The sequence below is a fragment of the Colletotrichum graminicola genome (genome assembly GCF_000149035.1).
Source record: "Colletotrichum graminicola M1.001 genomic scaffold supercont1.34, whole genome shotgun sequence".
NCBI lineage: Eukaryota > Fungi > Ascomycota > Sordariomycetes > Glomerellales > Glomerellaceae > Colletotrichum > Colletotrichum graminicola.
In genome coordinates, this window is record NW_007361038.1 from 311,659 (window position 1) to 329,409 (window position 17,751).

The following is a 17,751-nucleotide window of genomic DNA, read 5'->3' on the forward strand; positions in this document are numbered from 1 at the left end:
GAGCATCATGGCATGACCTTTCCGCGACTGGCAGGCTTGGTGGATGATGAGCGCGACGTCATGAGAAGAATGCTCTTGGGGGCTTTTCAGCTCGATAAAGTCCAGTGCTTGAGTGATCATGGTATACTTGATCTGCATCACCCGAGCCTTCTCAAGCTCGGGGTCGAGTCCTCCGTTCTCCACGGCGGTCTCAATCTCAGCCTCTGCCTCGAGCCACTTGTTCGCGAGGTACTCGACGGCAATTTGGAGACAGGATCGGCCGCCTGTCGGGTAGAGCGACGTAGGCAGGCGGTGAACCATCTTTATGGTGTCGTCGAAGGTGAGAGCACATGATGATCCAATATCGGGAAGAAGATTCTTCTGGTTCCTTGCCATTGACGCCACCACCAGGTACCGTTCGTATGAGGCGTCGGGCTTGATTCCGTTCTGTGTATCGCCACCTGCTTCCTAAACAGATGATAAGTCGGGAAGGAGAATGCACGGGTGTGCGGACTCTGCAAGCAGCGTCGCCTTGGTGGCTTCGAGATCATATTCCTCGCGAGATGAAGCCTGGAGCCGGATCATGCGAGTCCTGTCATCGTGGAAGACCATAGTCTCGGGGATGGGATTGCCGGGCGGGGACATGAGGCTGGGGTTGATGGTGAACCAATCTAACTGCTTGTATCCCATGGGTTGGTTTTGGAAGACGCAGTCGAGGCCAGCATCCACAATCCTGACGTCTTCGGTCGGATAATTCCGGGTCATCAAGTCTGCGAAGCTGTCGCCGACGCCGCGAGTTTCAAGGACAACGGAGAGATCAGCTTCGCCAGTTCCAACAAGGCACTTTATCCACGTGCCCGAGCGTTTGACTAGCGTTGGAGAAATGGGTCTCTTGTACTTGGAAACAAAAACGTGCTTGAGCGAAACCGACAAAAAGAGCACAGGATGGCCGATTTCCTTGTCTGTAAGTCGTATCTTGCCTGCCTTGGCAACGCTGGAATCTCCTCGTAGTGCATTGATTGGGATGGTAAGCCGAGCGATAGTGTACGTCATGATGCTAGTGCCTCGCTTTTCGGTACCCTCGAGGTCGATGCGGATCTCGGGAGAGATGGAAGGTCCGTCCATGTATGTGAAGGTCGTTGCAAAATCGATGGATTGATCCAAGTTCGCCGTGAGGTCGTCACGGTAGCCATAGAAAGTCCCGTTGACGCCCAAGACGCAACGAACTTTTGGGTTTTCGTAGATGCTTTTGGCTTTCGAGAGACTCATCGACGCAAGGTTGCGCGCTATCGCTCGCATGGAATCATTGGTCTCCATGCCTTCTTTTGCCGTGGGCAGAATGCTCTGTGGAGGAGGGGAGGTCGAGAAGATGTAAAAGGTCGCGTAAAGCTCGTAAAGCGAATGGAGATGCAAGCAATATGGAGATAAACTAGGTGGATGGTTTGGAAGCCGAGGAGGATGTCTTGACAACTTGGAGGGATGATGAGAAAAAGAATGGAAAGGATAGAATGGACGCCAACTGAATACTCTGTTAGGCGGCCACTGAATGACAAGATGGATGGATTTGAAGAAACGGAACAATAGACGAAGGAGAGAGGGATAGTTTAGTGAAATTGAAAAAATTAAATTTAAAATTCCAGACTGATAGGTGCAAGTACAGTCCACGTGAACAAGCGATAACAGCTCATTGTGTAGCAGCAGAAGGAGTAAATTTTGACTCTGAGCTCGGTTTTTTAATATCCCTTTGATGGAAGGAAAGAGCAGCAATTTGGACTGTCTTTGGAAAGAGCACAAACTAGTCCGATGCTTCTTCTGTGAATCACTGCTTACACCCAAGCCCCGACCTTTTCTTTCGTCTTCTTTCTTTCTTAAAGATCAGTTCCATTTATAAGAACTGCCGAATCATTCACAGAATATATAAGTGCCACAGTGTCTTCCGCGGGAGAGTTTACCCTAACAGGGATGCAATGTGGGTGCTGATTTCATCATTCTTATCTTCCATCCCTATCTACCTTTTCCAGGTTGCTGATTGCACTGGACAGGGAAGGGTCAGGACTTGAGTCCAGAAGAAAGGTGTGACAACTATTGCTCTCCTCGGAGGTATGGTGCAAGAGGATAAGATAGTTGACAAATCTTGATAGAATGCCTGCAGCGAAAGCGAAGCGTGTTGCTTCTTCTCCAGCATTAGGCTCTGATGAGGCCGTTATCATTGTAATTTTGTCTCCGTTCCCAATACTTCAAGTCTAGTACAGTATGATAGTATTTGAACAGTCACTTCCTGCCTGGTAAATCAGTCGAAACTGGTGCTTTATGTAGTGATAGAACCACGAACGCTCAAACCGTCAGATTCTGATAATCTTGCACGAGGACTACATTATACGATCCAAGGTCACGTGAATGCACACCCTCCTCGGCAGTTCACTTACACCATGGGTATCTAAGGCAGCTGCAACTTTCTTCCTTGTTTTTCTCTTCTTCAATGAACCCGAGAGAGAAAGATAGTAAGTAAACAGCTATTGCTCTTACTCGATCGATCGACCTGTGATACCAACAGTAGTCAGTCTTATTGGAAAAGTTGTGCCATTGAGGGGGCCCTTCCAAATATAATCGTTGCCGTATCGGAGTCGGACCTTTGACATCCGTGGGTTAAGGCCTGCTAGTGACCAGACGCTAGTGTAGGCATCTTGACAACGACCCATTCGCCACTTGTTATTGATCAGAATTGCTGACAAGACAATACTCGTCAAGAGGATAACAATTGAATGTTGCAGCCGGTTTACGCCCTTTGAGTGACAACAGAATCCATGATGATATGTAAGCAAGGTTATTGACTATGACGTTTGAAGCTATGATTCGCTTGCATACTAGCTCGATCCGCGAGGGGAAGACAAACGGATCAGTGCGGCCCCCGCACCGACTCCATCTCCGGTGGTATGTATCATGATGAAGTTGGATAGAGAGGGGCAGCTCCTTCGTTGCGACGGCTGAGTACTAGCCGAAAGTCTCAAGCATATATAAACTTCTGGAATGAAGTTTAACTTCACCACCTGTTTGATTCCTGAACCCCTCCTAAAGAATTCCAGCAACCCCCCCCCCCCCCCCCCCCCAGTAAAATAACAACCACTCACTCTTCAATTCGCAATTACACGTCACAAGATGGGCCTCAGAGGAAGCTGTATGTGCAAGGCGGTCAAGTATGAGAGTGGTATGTTTGACTGTGCTTGGCACTCCCACAGTTATGCCGTACTGACGATTGCATCGAGACAACGCCCAAGTCACTGCACTGTGTCATTGCACAGATTGCCAAAAGGTATGTGTGATTCCGACCTGGGCCGAGCAGAGGGCTTACCTTGACGCAGTGGAGTGGCTCTGCCTTCACCTCCAACGCCGTGGTTCCCCGCGCTTCTTTCAAGGTGACTCAGGGTACGTTACACTTCTTTCGGCATGCCATCTCAATTCTGACGGGGAACCCAAGGCGAGCCCAAGTTCTACGACATCACCGGAGCCTCGGGCAAGAACAACAGACACTTCTTCTGCAGCAACTGCGGCTCCAGTTTGTATACCGAGTTGGACTTCATGCCGGACGTCACCTGCATCAAGGCAGGCGGGTTGGACGACGGGAAGGCAAGCTTGGACGGCAAGCCAGCTGTTGAGTTTTACTGCAGGGATCGTGTTTCGTACTTGACGGATGTCAAGAGCGCCGAGCAGAAGCCTACGTTTCCATGAGTTTATATAGTATATAAATTGATGAGTTTTATGAAAACACAAAAGGTAGTCTCGGACCGGTTCACGAAGCGACAGCGCTGAGTTTCCTTCCCCCTTGTACGTACCCCACGTTTATGAGTATCCGTGAAACTTAGTGAAACCTCGCCCTCTTAGTCCGTCCATTAAGCCTGAAACTTGGATAGCAGAATTCCCCCAACTGCGGAATTGTGTGTGCCTACTGCTCGACGGCCCGTTCCTGGTCCGCCTCCCCGTGTTCCTTCCACTCGTTCCAGTCGTAGTCATCCCTGCCCTCTCTGCCGGCCCCGCGGAAGAGGACTTTGACTTCATGCTTCTCGTCGAACCTCTTGTAAGCCTTGGGCGCGTCCTTGAGGTCAAACTCGGCCGTCACGATGAAGCCCGGCCTGGCTTGTCCGCTCTCAATTAATTTCACCAGCGGAGCAAACGTGTTTCTGCCATCCACGATGCCGGCCCGTATCGCGAGGCTCTTGGTCCAGAAGTCTGAGATGGGGAAGCTGATGTTCCTCTTTATCTTGTCAGCGTTCGGCGCACCGGCGCTCTTTTGCTGCGCCCAGTAGACGCCCGGGACGCCGATACCTCCGCCGGCGGAGGTGATGGCGATGGCCTCGCGGATGATGAAGTCCTGTTGAGGCTTCAGCTCCGTGTTGATGCACTCCTCCCCGCAGCAGTCAACGCAGCGGTTGACGCCTCCTGGCTGGAGGGCCAGAATCTGCTCCGACGCGGAGCCGCCCTTTGTGAAGTTGATGGGCACGGCGCCGATGCTGGCAGCTTTAGCGAGGCGCTGGGGGATGTGGTCGATGGAGTAGACGACGCTGGCGCCACGGATGATGGCACTGTAAGCGCATAGGAGGCCGACCGGCCCTGCACCAAAGACGGCGACAGAGTCGCCAGGCTGAAAACCCGACCAGTTGAGGCCCTCCCACGCGGTGGTGAAGATGTCGCTGAGGAAGAGCCACTCCTTGTCGGCCAGCTTCTTGGGGATCTTGATGAGGGTGTTGTCTGCGAAGGGTACGCGGACATACTCGGCTGTAGAGCAAGTCAGTATCATGTTGTATAGATAGCCACAGTCCAAGTAAGAAAACACAGGGTTGGTGGAAACTTACCCTGGAGCCCCCCGAGGTCACCAAAGTCCTTTCCAAAACCGAACGCGGTAAAATCCGCCGAGATACGGTTGTCGGTGTTGATATCGCCATCCTGGCTCTCGGCCCAGATAACCACACGATCGCCCACCTGAAGGTTATCGACAGCGTTGCCTATCTCTTCGACAATGCCTATGGCTTCGTGGCCGATGGGATAAGGAACCTCTGTGCTGGATAGGACGCCGTGGTAAATATGTAAGTCTGAGCCGCAGATGGTCGAAGTAGTGATGCGGACGATAGCGTCTTCGGGAGCCTTGATGCGCGGCAGCGGGATGTCGACCTTCACAGTCACATCAAAAGGCTTACCTTCCCAAAACACGGCTCGCATGGTCTTGGGGCGCGGAGAGTGATGGTCCGTCATGATTGCTTCTGGTTGTATAGCTAGTGAGAATGTAGTGAGGTTGAAAGGTAGAGTTAATGCCACGAATTTGTCCTTCCAAGTTGAGGAAAGACGATGGTTTTATACACGAGAGTCCGCCGAATTATTCCTCAGCACCCGCGAGGTATTTTGTAAAGGTTCCCACCTTGACACTGATGTGACGCCTCTCCCCAAATTGTATCCTGTGCGTTACCTGATAAGTCAGATGAGACCAACCCACCTTTTCCATCTTTCCAAAGACACATGAATGGAGGTGTTGAAAAGCCGTTGCCGGTTTTACGCTGCGCCCGGGGTTGAGAAAGTTTAGAAAGGCTAGTTGCAAACTAGCTGCAGGGGTTCGAGTCTCATTAGGGAATCTCATCTGACAGAGTTGAGCTTCCTTCATCCGAGTTGTTGCTCTGAAGACTTAGTCGAGGGCTGACAGGGTTGATTTATAAGCCCAGGGTAGAGCTGACCCTACCACGACCCCGGGGTAACGAATCAGATGAAGGAAGCTGCAATTTGTCAGATGCGTTTCCCTGATGAGGTTCGAATTCCCGCAGCTAGTCTGCCAGTAGCCTTTCCAATCCCCGAGTAGGGCTGACAATGACACACGTGCGGCCCCCGGAGCGCCAGGCTCAAGTAAGCTTACGGTGCCGTCTACACCAGGAGACCCATTATCCGAGGCGCATGAACAACGGACGAGCCGCACATCCGGGCAAATTCCTTAATGGATCTCGCAGCCGACTTGCGCTGACCAGCGGACGGATGCTGAGCTATTTTAATCCGCCCTTCCGAAACGCCTTTCCTCTCACGGCGACTAACGAGCCTTCGATATATGTGAGGATGACCCATTGTTCGTCATGTGTGCTCTCTTCTTGTCCAGCACCCTGCCTCCCCCAAATCAGCATTTCTGCCTTATATGATTCATTCGAAGACGCGTGCAGCTACGACAAGAAAGAACAACAGCAGGAATGGGACAAGGGCTGATTGAATTACAGGGATGACATGAACAAGGGCAGCGAGTTAGGAACGATTATAACCATGATGGGAGTAGACCCCGCCACCAGCTCAGCGTGTTGAAAAGAAAAGAGTAAGCACACGGAATATGCCTGCCGTATCATGTGTTACGTGTTTAGAAGGGGGGAGATTCATTCAACCATGACGGCCATAGCCGTGTGGATCTATAGTACAGATATGAGTAATCCATGAGACTTGCGCTCAGCTAGGCAGACCGAGGAAGTCAGATGCGGAATCCCACGCGTCCCTTGGTGAAGGCTAGGGCGAGCCAACCGGCTATGAGGGAGAGACCTCCAATTGGAGTGACGGGACCGAGGAACTTGAGATCAGGGTTGAGGATGAGGGCGTAGATGCTGCCGCTAAACATGGTCATGCCGATGGTGAAGAGGCCGGAGGCGACAGGGTTCGAGCGGGCGATAAGCAGAGCAACGGAATGGACGAGCTGAATCCCTGGTCAGCTGAGATGACCTTACCCCAGAGGCGTCGCCCACATGGAAGTTTGATCACGGTGCCCGAACGTACCTGATAGTGAGCGGCAGTCGTCCAGCTTGCAATCTTGGCGGGATCAGAGATGCGGTTCTTCAGGCCATGGGCCCCGAAGGCTCCGAGACCGACGGCGGTGGCGCCGAAGATGGCTCCGACTCTCCAAAAGACCTGGCTGCTCATTGTCTCTCCTTCTTCAATTGCCTCGGGGTGCGTGCTTTGAAATGGAAGGAGAGATGTGGCCTCGTTTGCTAAACCGTCGGACATGAGGAACACCTATGAGCGAGCTTTGCGATGGTACGATATGTAAGGTTCGAAAGTTCACTAGCTCCCAAAGTGGTGCTGCGGTGATAAAGAGCGCTAAGACCGACGGGCTCCACATGGCTTTCTCTCAGGCCTTATTAGGTAATCAGTCACGGAATTCCACATTGGCTAGCTGTCTGCCGCTGCTGGAGCATTCTATTTTGGACATCTCCCTTGAGAGCTCCCATGTTTAGACAGAGCTACGGACGACTTTGCGCTTGATACACACTTGATATCGTGAACTTCGGCAACTCAGGCCTGGCCGATTGCAGTTGCATCTGCGCATGCCGACCCGGCAATTGTGGATTCACGGATCTCCCCGCACCGAGTTCCCATATGCAGGCTTGCAACTCCACCAGGGTTTGCGCATCTCGGCTGCATGATTCCACACAGACTAGAGCCACTTTCCACCAGCGTTGCTCAACAGTAACATGGTCTGGTGGTGTAGTTGGTTATCACGTCAGTCTAACAGCTCGAGGACATTTCACGATATCCTCACTGCACACTGAAGGTCTCCGGTTCAAGTCCGGGCTAGATCATACCAAATGGGCGATTGGTTTAGTGGTATAATGACCGCTTAGCATGCGGTAGGTCCAGGGTTCGATTCCCTGATCGTCCATCCTTTTGCATCTATTCACCAGTCTGGCGCGGCTGGAATTATACCCCCTTTTGCAAGTTCAAGTGATGGAACGGATATTAATTTTCATTCCCTACACCCGGGGCGTAACGACCGCTGGGCAGCGATGCTGTAAGACAAATAAATATGAGTGATTCATGTGTCCCTTGTTGTTCAGCGGAATTCGTCGGCTCTGTGATACTGATTCCTCTGATAGACATCATATAACTGTGAAACCGGCGATGAGTGTAAAGGGCTGCGCGGGCCTTCCACCAGAGTGACCTGATTGGTACTTCAAGGCCGCATGCGCGGGAGCCATTAAGAACTTATAGTTTATGTTCGTCTATCAGCGAAAAACGGAAGGAACCCTTGCTATGTCGTTGGCACAGCACGGTATAGCAATGGTCTCTTAAAGTACCAAAGGAGTACGTCAGTCTGTTGAGCCGGTCGGGGCTGGAAGCACTAGCTGTACCTGCCTACTGGTGTTCTCTGATACGTCATGTTAAAGACATTTGGGTTTTGCTAACGCTGGAGAGACTACGGCCGAGTCATTGGTCTATGTTAGACTAAACGGCTCTTATGACCACTGAAAACGATAAGTACTCTGCACGGCTATCCGGGCTTCAAGCCCAATGAATTAGAGTCTGCCATAATGCGGCTGCGCTATAGGATGATGTTTTACTAGACCAAAGCTTTTTATGTCGGGATATTCGACCGGCCGATGGTGGAACCGATCCGGAGACACGTGACCCATTTCACGTGACTCACCTCGCCGGCTCACTTACACCACCACGAATATCCGCGGCAACAACCTCTTCTTGCTCTTCATCATCATCTACACAAGCAACTAATAGTAGAATTGACACTATTACTGCTTCACGATCGCGATCCCCTGTAATACCAACATTTTAGAAACAAAGTTGTAGACATTATAAACTTTTCCTCTCCTAGCTATTCTGTGAAATAGAAAGGTATATAGATTAGGAAATATAGTATAGTAGCTTTATATATTTCCACTGTATATAATAGCACTATTAGGTGGTATATTATATAGTGTCTCAAATATAATGCCTATATTAGGACCTTACTATTGTTACCTCTACTTATATTTAAGTAAGGCTTCTAGACCTAAATCTATACATACCCTGCTGTGTGCTCTAACTTGTGACGAAATGGTTTATGTATTGCGTGGGCCTGAAAATGTCCCAGAGGGTGAGGCAACATGGGGAAAGACACAACTAGGCTATTTATCCCTTTTTCAATACACTTAGTTCTTGCTATGCCACATGAAATCTCACCTTTCCCTTGCAGATAGAAAGACCTTCATCTCGGTCTTATGCCAAGTGGTATACATCTTCTGCCTACCAAGCCACCCTGCGCTGTCTGGATGCAACTTCATATCAAAGTTCCATACGACACGAGCAAGGATTGTGCGGATTTCAGCATAAGCCAAGCTAAATGATGGTCAGAAAACTTTCAAGAGAGTTAGCCTTGACGCTCAACTTACTTCTTTCCAATACAGTTTCTTGGCCCAAAGGAGAAGGGCTGAGCCGCGGACTTCTTGTCGGATTCGAACTTCGGGTCGCCAAGCCATCTCTCGGGGTGGAACTCGTCATGTGCACGGAAGTTTACCGGTGAGCGGTTGACAGAGAGGTGATGGACCCCGACAGAGTATCCAGCAGGCACGAATTGCCCACAGACTGTTCTTCCGCCATCAGGAACCACGCGGGGAAATGTCCCGGGACCGGGAGGGCCAAGCCGAAGGGCTTCCTCGACAACGGCGTTAAGATAGCTCAGTCCGGCAGTGCTCTGGATGGTAATGTCATCTTCGTTCTTAAACGTGCCACGGATCTCAACGGCGAGCTTTTCCAGAGTGTGAGGATTTTCGCAAAGCAGGTAGGTAGCGGCGGTTAGACCGGTTGCCGTTGTTTCACTACCAGCAACGATGAGAACCTGAGCCGCGGTGTACATCTCTTCGACCGACATGGCTTTCTCATCGCTGCCTTGGAGTATGTAGGACACTGGAAGGTCAGCATGAGATTGGACTTCGGCGGTTAGAGGGGCCAGGGACTTACTGAAGTCGGGGCGGTCATTCTTTTGCTCGAGTCTTCGGTTCACACGCTCGACTCCAAAATTGAACTGGGCAACTCTAGTCTTGATCAGGCGACGCGGAATAAGGAGCAGAAGCATCTCAAACAGGGGCGAGGGGAACCGGCGGGCAGCTCGCAAGTAAGTGCCCGCCTGGAAGATGTCGAAGACAGCATGCAGCCACCAATGCCATTTGGCATCCCGGAGGCAATAGAAAGGCTCGCCGAACGCGAGGTCTCCGATGATGTCAAAAGTAGTGAAGTTGTACCACGAGTTCATGTCGACGATGGAATTTGGGGAGCTGGACGCCTGCTCATGGAGCTTTTGGACGAGAAGCTTAATGTAGCCGGTAATGACAGACTCCTGCGCCTTCAAGGCTTTGTCTGAGAAGGCTGGGTTTTGGAGCTGGCGCATGCGCTTGTGGCCCGCATGGTCTGCGGTCAGGATGTTTTCGACGCCGTTGACGTTCTTGTTCCACCATTGCGCATCTTTCTCAAAGTTCCCGAGTCCATCCTTATTGGGGAAACCTGTATTACCATGGGTAAGCAATCTAACAGTCCGCAGTGCCAGAAGACATACCATAGATATGCTGCCAAGCTTGGCCGGAAGCGTAGGACAGTTCGCCAGGTGCAATACGGACAACTTCGCCGTACTTCTCATGCCAGTCCTTGACCTTCCAGTGGCTCACGCCTCGGACATCGAAGAAAAGGTAATAAGCACGGCTAAGTCCGGCAAGCTTTGGGCCAGGGTAGCGACGAAGGGGATGCAAGAAAGCATTGTACACGCCCTTAGCTATGACCCCTAAGACTGCCTATAATGCAATTCAAATCAGCGTTTTTTCGTAACAGGTCCTGTGTTGAGCGTACCAGAAATACGACGGATACAATAATCGACATGATGACCAGCCAAGCATGATGAAAGACCCTCGCTGCGCAGACTACACTTGAGAAGGTGTTTGGAGGAAACACTTGGCGCAATGAACCAAACGTCGTGTTGGCACCACAGGATCAACGCAGGGGTAAGCAACTACCACGAGACGTAGACTCGACGCGATAACATTCCCAGACGAAGGTCTCCTTCACTGATGTGACGCAAATCGCCGTTGTCGGGTCTCTCGGGCGTGATTCACGAGTCAGATGGGAGTTTCCCTGTTAGGAACCACATGTCATTGAGTTAGCTGTGACTAATCATCGGTCACGCTTTCATCCAATTAACCCACCGCAAAGGTTGCCTTGTGCCGAATCACTGGGACGGATGGGCCTGGCGTTTATGAACTTCCTTTTATTGATAGGCTAGCGCCTATTCATCTGGGCTTCTGGGGTAAGCGTGGAGGCGGCCTGACTCGTCGAGCCTGCTAGTTAATTTCAGTAACTGCTGAACCCGTCCGGTGGGCTTCTGATGGGGATATCAAAAGCTCAGACATTATTGCGTGTCGGAGCTGCAGCCTGCTTGTAGATTAGGAAGACAAGATGCAAACGACGGCCGCGATGCTAGCTGCTGCATATGAATCAATATGTGCCAAGACATCGTGAGCGGGACGATACAAATTCCAATTAGTGGGAATAGTATTTTCTTTTGGCGCTAGTTGAGTTAAATGAGTTACTTGAGTCAAGAACTGGTTGTAGCTCTTTTGCGTAGTGCCAGAATCTCCTCAACTTGGCATGCTTTGTCACTTCGTGCAGTATTTGGTAACCAGTAAGAGACAATTGATGCTGGAGCCAAAGTGCGTTTATTTGACCGGCAGAAAGTGGACCGAGAATGCCTGCCGTTGTAAGACGGCTGTGCATATTACACGAGCCATAACCCTGAAATTCCATGCTCCGGCGATTGGGCCGCGAACGGTGGGTCACCACTGAAATCAGGTTCTATCACGGCTTGACTCAGTGTGAAATAAGGGATAAGAATCATGGATGAGTGGAGATAATGTGTAGCGCGGCGGCTGTACGGAATGTCGACCATGTTATCCCACGGGTGACGGCACCGGCTCCTTGACCTCCGCATTGGACTAGCCAATGAATTGTCAAGTAATCGTCGGTTACACCAAAGAGTAAGAAAGACAAGATAGGGTCGATCGATGGGTCGTCGAGGGTTCTGTCGGAGCGTGCCATATAGTATCGGCTTGCCTTCGGCATGTCTACAATGGCCCTGGTAGTCCTTCCCACTCCGCAGCAGCTTTGCATTTCTGTCTTCAAATCTTAGACACTAACAATCGTACACTGGTATACACATCAAAAACCGCCAAGATGGGTGAGATGATCATGTCATACGAACCTTGGGATTATCTGAATTCCATTTTGCGATTCAGGGACGATGACTCCCAATTCTGGTGGGATAAAACGGGAATGATGTTTTCAAAGCTCCTCAAGTACGCCGGATACAGCACGTCAGAACAATACCGCGAACTCAACTTTTACTCTCTTTTTGTCGCCCCTGAGCTTGGCCCTTCCCCAGACTCTCAGGGCAATGTAAGGAGATGGAAAAGTCCCGGAACACCAGACTCGACCCCCATCGACTTCAGCTGGGAGTGGGGCTGCGATAATCGCGCCGTGATTCGATACTCCTTTGAGCCCATTGGTCTTCACGCAGGCACAGATCTAGATCCCTTGAATCAGTACGCAACAAACGACTGGATTTTCAAGCTTCAGCAGCAGAACATGGTCCCCGGCCTCGACCTTGACTGGTACAATCACTTCACGGACCAGATTCTCCCTCGCGGCAACCGGACGAAGACGGTAGATCGCTTCATAGAAGAGACGACACCAAAAGCCGGAACCGTGGTGGCACTCGACATCGAGAAGAGCGGCCCGGTCATGAAGATTTACATTTACCCCGGCCTGAAGGCTGAAGAGCTTGGCATCACAAACCTTGAGTTGGTAGAACAGTCAATTCGCAACCTGCCCGCCGAACAATTCCAGTCCCTAAGTGCCGAACCCCTTTTTGAGTTTCTGAGAGAGGGCACAAAGAAGTACGACTTCGAAACAGGCATTTTGGCCATTGACTGTCTCGCTCCCAAAGATGCCCGCATCAAAGTCTACGTCCGAGCAAAGCATACCACATTCAATTATATGATGGACTGCATCACCCTTGGCGGACGACTCGACATGTCTGGGGAAGCCATTGATGACCTCAAAGACTTCTGGCGAACATTCCTCGCCGATGCGCCTGACATCCTGCCTGCGGATGCCCCAGGCCGAGCCAGCCCTGGCTTCTATTACACTCTTGGAAACGGAAGGGAAATCTCACCAAAGGTCTACATTTCCCCCAACTACTTCAGTAAGAACGATGTCGATGTTCTCGCTCGCCTCCGTCAGTTTTTCTCCTCCCGCCGCACGGACTCGATGATGGACAACTATGAGCAGGCTCTGAAAGACATCTTGTGAGTATTATTCCTTGATCACTAAGTGACAAAGCATGGACTCACGCATTTATAGTGGAAGCAAGACCCTCGAGTCACGCTGTGGCAGTCACTACTACGTTGGATGTGCCTTGCATAAGGGGCATTTGAGGGTGGTGACGTACCTCAGCCCTCAGTCTTTCGACTGCGAGAAAGACAGAATTCAGGGCGTGAAATCGTGAAAGGATATTAGGCCACCGGATGGTATCAAGTTTCCGTTATATCTTATCACACCTGGAATAAGAATAAAATTTCATGGCGCTTGGATACGAGAGCAATTAGCCCTCATTCTGTGATAGTTAGGATTGGGAAAGTAGGACTATAATGAATATTAAATCCGAATTAATCAATTTAAGAGGAACAGATTGTGAAGTCGATTTTGAGTTTTAGACTTTGAGTTTCAGACTTTGAGTTTAGACTTTCTCACCACTATGGCATTGATGTTCGCCACGTAGTAGCACCCCAACCCGAATTAACCTAGATGAAGCAAATCAATATGTTCTTTAATAAATGAACCTGTTGAATAGGCTCTGTACATGTATTTAATCAAAAGGTAGGGGTGGATCGAACTGTTCCTACTGTGAATATCCTTTCCAACTTCAAAGTATTGACTGTTGTACGAGCCTTATGTACTGGGCTCATACGCCTTGAATCAGTCCGGACTCAGCGTGCAACGAATCATACCCGAGATCCGAGTATCCAATCTAGTTAATCTTTGTCCCTTTGATAAAGCATTCCCAATGCATAGTGTGTTTGTCGGGATATTCAACTGTTCAATGGTGGAGCCGATCCATGGTCACGTGATTTACCATCACGTGACTCACCTCGGCGGCTCACTTACACCACCACGAATATCCGCGGCAACAACTTCTTCTTCTTTTTCAATCCATCTCAACAAGCAACTAGTAGTCAATCGAACTATTACTGCTTTACGATCGCGATCCCTGTGATACCAACAGTGTTGTACCGTCATGAGATATTTTAACTGGATGCTCCAACAGAAAATTCACCTATGACAAGGTTTATTTGTGTGAAGCTGATGTCTATTTGTAAATCTATAGTCAAGATAACCCTTCGCCATCGCCATTCGCGTTGCTCACCAATGCAACTGCATCATGCACTAGCAGTTGCTGCACCAAGCTCTAACGCGGCTTTTTCCAACAAGTCGCACGCTTTCTTCGCACCACCCTGGGAGTTAAGTTCTTTTCCGACCTTGGCAGCATTTTTTGCGAAGGTGTTTTCCTCGAGCACTCTATGGACAGCATCGCGAACCTGATTTACCGAAGGTGTGTCGGTCTTGAGATCAATGCCCGCGCCAACCCAAGTTACCCTCGCGGCAGTATCTTTCTTGTCTTCGGAAGTACCAGCGCAGACGAGCGGGACGCCATGCGAAAGTGCTTGGGTGACACTTCCGTAGCCTCCATTTGTAACGAGGAGGCGACACCGCGGAAGTAGCATGTCGTACGGGACCCATTCTGCAATGCGGACGTTGTCTTCGACACTAATCTTTTCTCGGATTTCGTCTGCAAGTTTCGAGGGCACAACCAACAGATGTCTCTTGTCCCCCTGAAGCGCCTGGATGGCGGGGATGATGAGCGATGTGGGATTCATGGCAAAGGTGCCTTGCGTGATCCCAATGACAGAGGTTGCGTTAACAACATCGTCCCACCATGTCGGCACACCGAGGTTGGCACCCGCAACACGCGTGACCAATGGTCCGACATACTGTGCCTGCGGAAGTACAGGCTCGGGGCCCTCCTGAAATTCTAAAGAAGGACAGGACGCCTGTATGTGCAAAAATGGACTGTATGAAAACGCGTCCGTTACTTTGAGTGCAGGTAGCCCAAGCTTCTGTCTTTCCGAGTTGATCGTGGGCAGTGACAGCTGTGGTTGACTTAAAAGCAACCCCAGTGGAGATTGCGCAGCATGCTCGATGGGCTCCGGTCCGATGTCTGGAAGATACAAAGGCACAACCCCGAGGGTGGCATAGTGAGGAATCTCGTCCAGCTCGAAAAGTGCAGCAACACCCTGGGGCAGCGCATCGTTGAGGACGAAGTCGGGTTTGAATACTTTGAGCACACGCCGGATGTCAGCAACTTGGGCCGTGACCCGGCCGCCAAACATGATTTCAGCTGTCTCGGCCATGTCTTTTGGGTCCGCGCCGTCCATGTTGGCATCGACTTTGATCACCTCCTCCGCAGGGAAGAACTTCGCGCCGGAAGCGACAACTCGGGCTTCCTGAGGTGCTATGGTCGTCCAAACGACTTCGTGCCCACGCTCGACCAGTTCTCTAGCCACTGCTTGCATAGGCAAAACATGACCCGTCGCGGAGAAGCAGTGGAGGAGAAATTTCAGATGTTTGCGGTCTGCTGTAATCGCGGCTGATCCGTCCCATGTTGAGAGATGCATTGCGTTGACAAGCGGTAAGGTTGGGCAAGCGTTGGGACGATCTGCTGGGTTTGGCGATTGGATGAACAAACACTCTGGCGTGTTTAGCCAGAATCGTATCTTGATTTGGAGCAACAATTACACTTAACGGATATTATGAGCTTATTGATTGGTACAAGATTCAGAGCTTCTGATTCGTGGACTTGCGTTGATGTGTCAGCGTCAGTCCCTTTTCGAAGGGAGATAGTGTTGCTATGAACAGCGTTATCTCCCGGTAATACTTTCTACGCTTGCCCATTAGAGTTCGCACTGCATGTTGTGCCCGTTCCATCAAACCACCATCTGTATGGTTAAGAGAGCGCCAATGATTCTATGGCATCGTGTTTCCTAAGAATTTCTATTGTGTGAATATCAGGTATAAGGCTGATACTCTGTTTTTCTGACTGTGTTGAATGTATTATTGTGTACCTGTGCAGTCTCAAGAGTACGGTTACAGGTATTTTCACGGTCCCCTTTTGGTACTTTCACGGCCCTCTAAGCCCATCTAGGCTAGTCTCTTTCCTATCTTAGTTAGTCTCGTCAGGAATACTATATTCCATTCCATCACCCTAACATAACCAACTAACCCAGACCCTAACCATCCTAACCACTAACCCTACGCATCTTTCAAAGTATATATAAAAGATGCGTAGGGTTAGTGGTTAGGGTCTAGGCTAGGGTCTGGGTTAGTTGGTTATGCTAGGGTGATGGAATGTGTTATTTGGGTGTATTGTGGCGGTAGTGGCGGGTGGGCTGTGAAAATACCAGAAGGGGGCCGTGAAAATACCGGTAACCAAGACTACCGCTTTGGATACGTCCTTCACTGTCAGCGTCTGCGGCCAGCGGAGCGATAATAATTACCTCATTATCCCGGACATTAGGAGCCCACATACATGATTCAACAAACACGGCGAGTCATGGTGCGAGGCTTTCACAGGGAGCATGCTAAATTGGCACTTGCAATTGAATAGGTTAAAACTCAGGTATTTGGGCCGTCGGGGTGGAAAGGGGAAATAGCACAGGCCTTTTGGATTATTAGGAACGTTGCAACAGACAAGCTTGACAAGCTCTCATACCAAGAGAGATCTCAAAATGTCTCGAGCTGTCGATAAGCTTCCCGCTCCCTCGGAGGCGCGTTCGATAAAAGTCATTGGACTTGGTCCTAGCCGGTAACCACTATTGCAACATCGAGTTTTGATAGCACACAGCTCATTCTTTTGTTTCTAGTACCGGAACTCTTGGACTATGGCAGGCGTTGAAAACGCTTGGTTACACCCCGTTCCACATTTCAGAATTGCTGCCGTACGGGTTTCAGCAGATGAGAACCCTTCAAGAAGCCATCATTGCCAATGACACCGACAAGCCCTTCGGTCGCAATGAGTTCGACAAGCTCTTTGCAGGATACGATGTAAGCTCGCAATACGCAGGACGAAGGTTCTAGGCAGCTTTTAGCTAACCTCAAGGAGTGCATTGTCGAAAGTCCATGCTACCTGTGTCCCAACATCATAAAAGCATACCTAGAAGATCCCGATGTTAAATTTATCTTGACAGAGCGTACCCCAGAGTCCTGGGCCAAGTCCATTGCTGGATCCCTCGGTGCTTACCACACAAAGCTTGCAAAACCGCCTTTGTCGGTCGCAAGGTACTTTGACAGTTTCATCTGGGAACTCACGGCGCTTTTCAGAGCCATGACTCACAGATGGTCTGATGGACTGGAGCCGAGTGAACCTGGCTTCAAGGATGCACTAGCAAAGAGCTACGTTCAGTAGTAAGTACCTCACGTTCTTCAAGTCCCGTCGAGATTGTATCGAATTGACCAGGGAACTGATTTGTGGAAACCAGCATGGAGAATGTCAAGACGCTTGTTCCTCCTGAACGCCTGTTGGTCCTGAACCTGGAAAAAGGCTTTGGCTGGGAGGAAATCTGCACGTTCTTGAAGCTAGATGTGCCCGACGAACCCTACCCGCGCATAAACGCCATGGCTGACTTCCACGTCGCTGCAGAGATGGTTGTGTCGCCAGCGATTAAGAAGACAATTGGTATTCTTACTTCGTCTGCGGTTGCTGTCACTGCAATTGCTGTATGGTATTGGCAAAGGAGAAGGTAAATTCCGGACAAACGCTCATGTAGAAATTGTTTGCTACGTAGTGTGTATGAGATAAGAAGCCGTCAACGGGTATTAGTAGGTAACAATGGTCCA

At 50.3% G+C, this 17,751-nt stretch overlaps 8 protein-coding genes and 2 non-coding genes across 10 annotated transcripts; 5 read left to right on the forward strand and 5 right to left on the reverse strand.

The window, feature by feature from the left end:
* Window positions 1-447: 447 nt before the first annotated feature.
* On the reverse strand, window positions 448-1,296 carry GLRG_07873 (uncharacterized protein; the record flags this gene model as incomplete). Its single annotated transcript, XM_008098558.1, has 1 exon — window positions 448-1,296. One exon carries the CDS (start codon window positions 1,294-1,296, stop codon window positions 448-450), a length of 849 nt encoding a protein of 282 aa, XP_008096749.1.
* A 1,839-nt stretch (window positions 1,297-3,135) lies between these two features.
* Window positions 3,136-3,705, forward strand: GLRG_07874 (glutathione-dependent formaldehyde-activating enzyme; the record flags this gene model as incomplete). The annotated part of the gene is made up of 4 exons (XM_008098559.1): window positions 3,136-3,184; window positions 3,243-3,289; window positions 3,339-3,402; window positions 3,455-3,705. 4 exons carry the CDS (start codon window positions 3,136-3,138, stop codon window positions 3,703-3,705), a joined length of 411 nt encoding a protein of 136 aa, XP_008096750.1.
* A 214-nt stretch (window positions 3,706-3,919) lies between these two features.
* On the reverse strand, window positions 3,920-5,223 carry GLRG_07875 (alcohol dehydrogenase GroES-like domain-containing protein; the record flags this gene model as incomplete). Its single annotated transcript, XM_008098560.1, has 2 exons — window positions 3,920-4,749; window positions 4,827-5,223. The coding sequence occupies 2 exons, from the start codon at window positions 5,221-5,223 to the stop codon at window positions 3,920-3,922; spliced, it is 1,227 nt and encodes a 408-aa protein (XP_008096751.1).
* A 1,240-nt stretch (window positions 5,224-6,463) lies between these two features.
* Window positions 6,464-6,906, reverse strand: GLRG_07876 (uncharacterized protein; the record flags this gene model as incomplete). The annotated part of the gene is made up of 2 exons (XM_008098561.1): window positions 6,464-6,682; window positions 6,763-6,906. 2 exons carry the CDS (start codon window positions 6,904-6,906, stop codon window positions 6,464-6,466), a joined length of 363 nt encoding a protein of 120 aa, XP_008096752.1.
* A 553-nt stretch (window positions 6,907-7,459) lies between these two features.
* On the forward strand, window positions 7,460-7,565 carry GLRG_13198. The gene has a single exon. It is a non-coding gene; the product is annotated as a tRNA-Val (tRNA).
* An 8-nt stretch (window positions 7,566-7,573) lies between these two features.
* Window positions 7,574-7,645, forward strand: GLRG_13199. Its single transcript has one exon. It is a non-coding gene; the product is annotated as a tRNA-Ala (tRNA).
* A 1,291-nt stretch (window positions 7,646-8,936) lies between these two features.
* Window positions 8,937-10,626, reverse strand: GLRG_07877 (cytochrome P450; the record flags this gene model as incomplete). Its single annotated transcript, XM_008098562.1, has 5 exons — window positions 8,937-9,096; window positions 9,150-9,663; window positions 9,718-10,257; window positions 10,310-10,541; window positions 10,597-10,626. 5 exons carry the CDS (start codon window positions 10,624-10,626, stop codon window positions 8,937-8,939), a joined length of 1,476 nt encoding a protein of 491 aa, XP_008096753.1.
* Window positions 10,627-11,973: 1,347 nt separating this feature from the next.
* On the forward strand, window positions 11,974-13,306 carry GLRG_07878 (aromatic prenyltransferase; the record flags this gene model as incomplete). Its single annotated transcript, XM_008098563.1, has 2 exons — window positions 11,974-13,106; window positions 13,162-13,306. 2 exons carry the CDS (start codon window positions 11,974-11,976, stop codon window positions 13,304-13,306), a joined length of 1,278 nt encoding a protein of 425 aa, XP_008096754.1.
* A 931-nt stretch (window positions 13,307-14,237) lies between these two features.
* Window positions 14,238-15,533, reverse strand: GLRG_07879 (MGT family Glycosyltransferase; the record flags this gene model as incomplete). Its single annotated transcript, XM_008098564.1, has 1 exon — window positions 14,238-15,533. One exon carries the CDS (start codon window positions 15,531-15,533, stop codon window positions 14,238-14,240), a length of 1,296 nt encoding a protein of 431 aa, XP_008096755.1.
* Window positions 15,534-16,643: 1,110 nt separating this feature from the next.
* On the forward strand, window positions 16,644-17,658 carry GLRG_07880 (uncharacterized protein; the record flags this gene model as incomplete). The annotated part of the gene is made up of 4 exons (XM_008098565.1): window positions 16,644-16,720; window positions 16,779-16,959; window positions 17,018-17,319; window positions 17,394-17,658. The coding sequence occupies 4 exons, from the start codon at window positions 16,644-16,646 to the stop codon at window positions 17,656-17,658; spliced, it is 825 nt and encodes a 274-aa protein (XP_008096756.1).
* Between the last annotated feature and the right edge of the window lie 93 nt (window positions 17,659-17,751).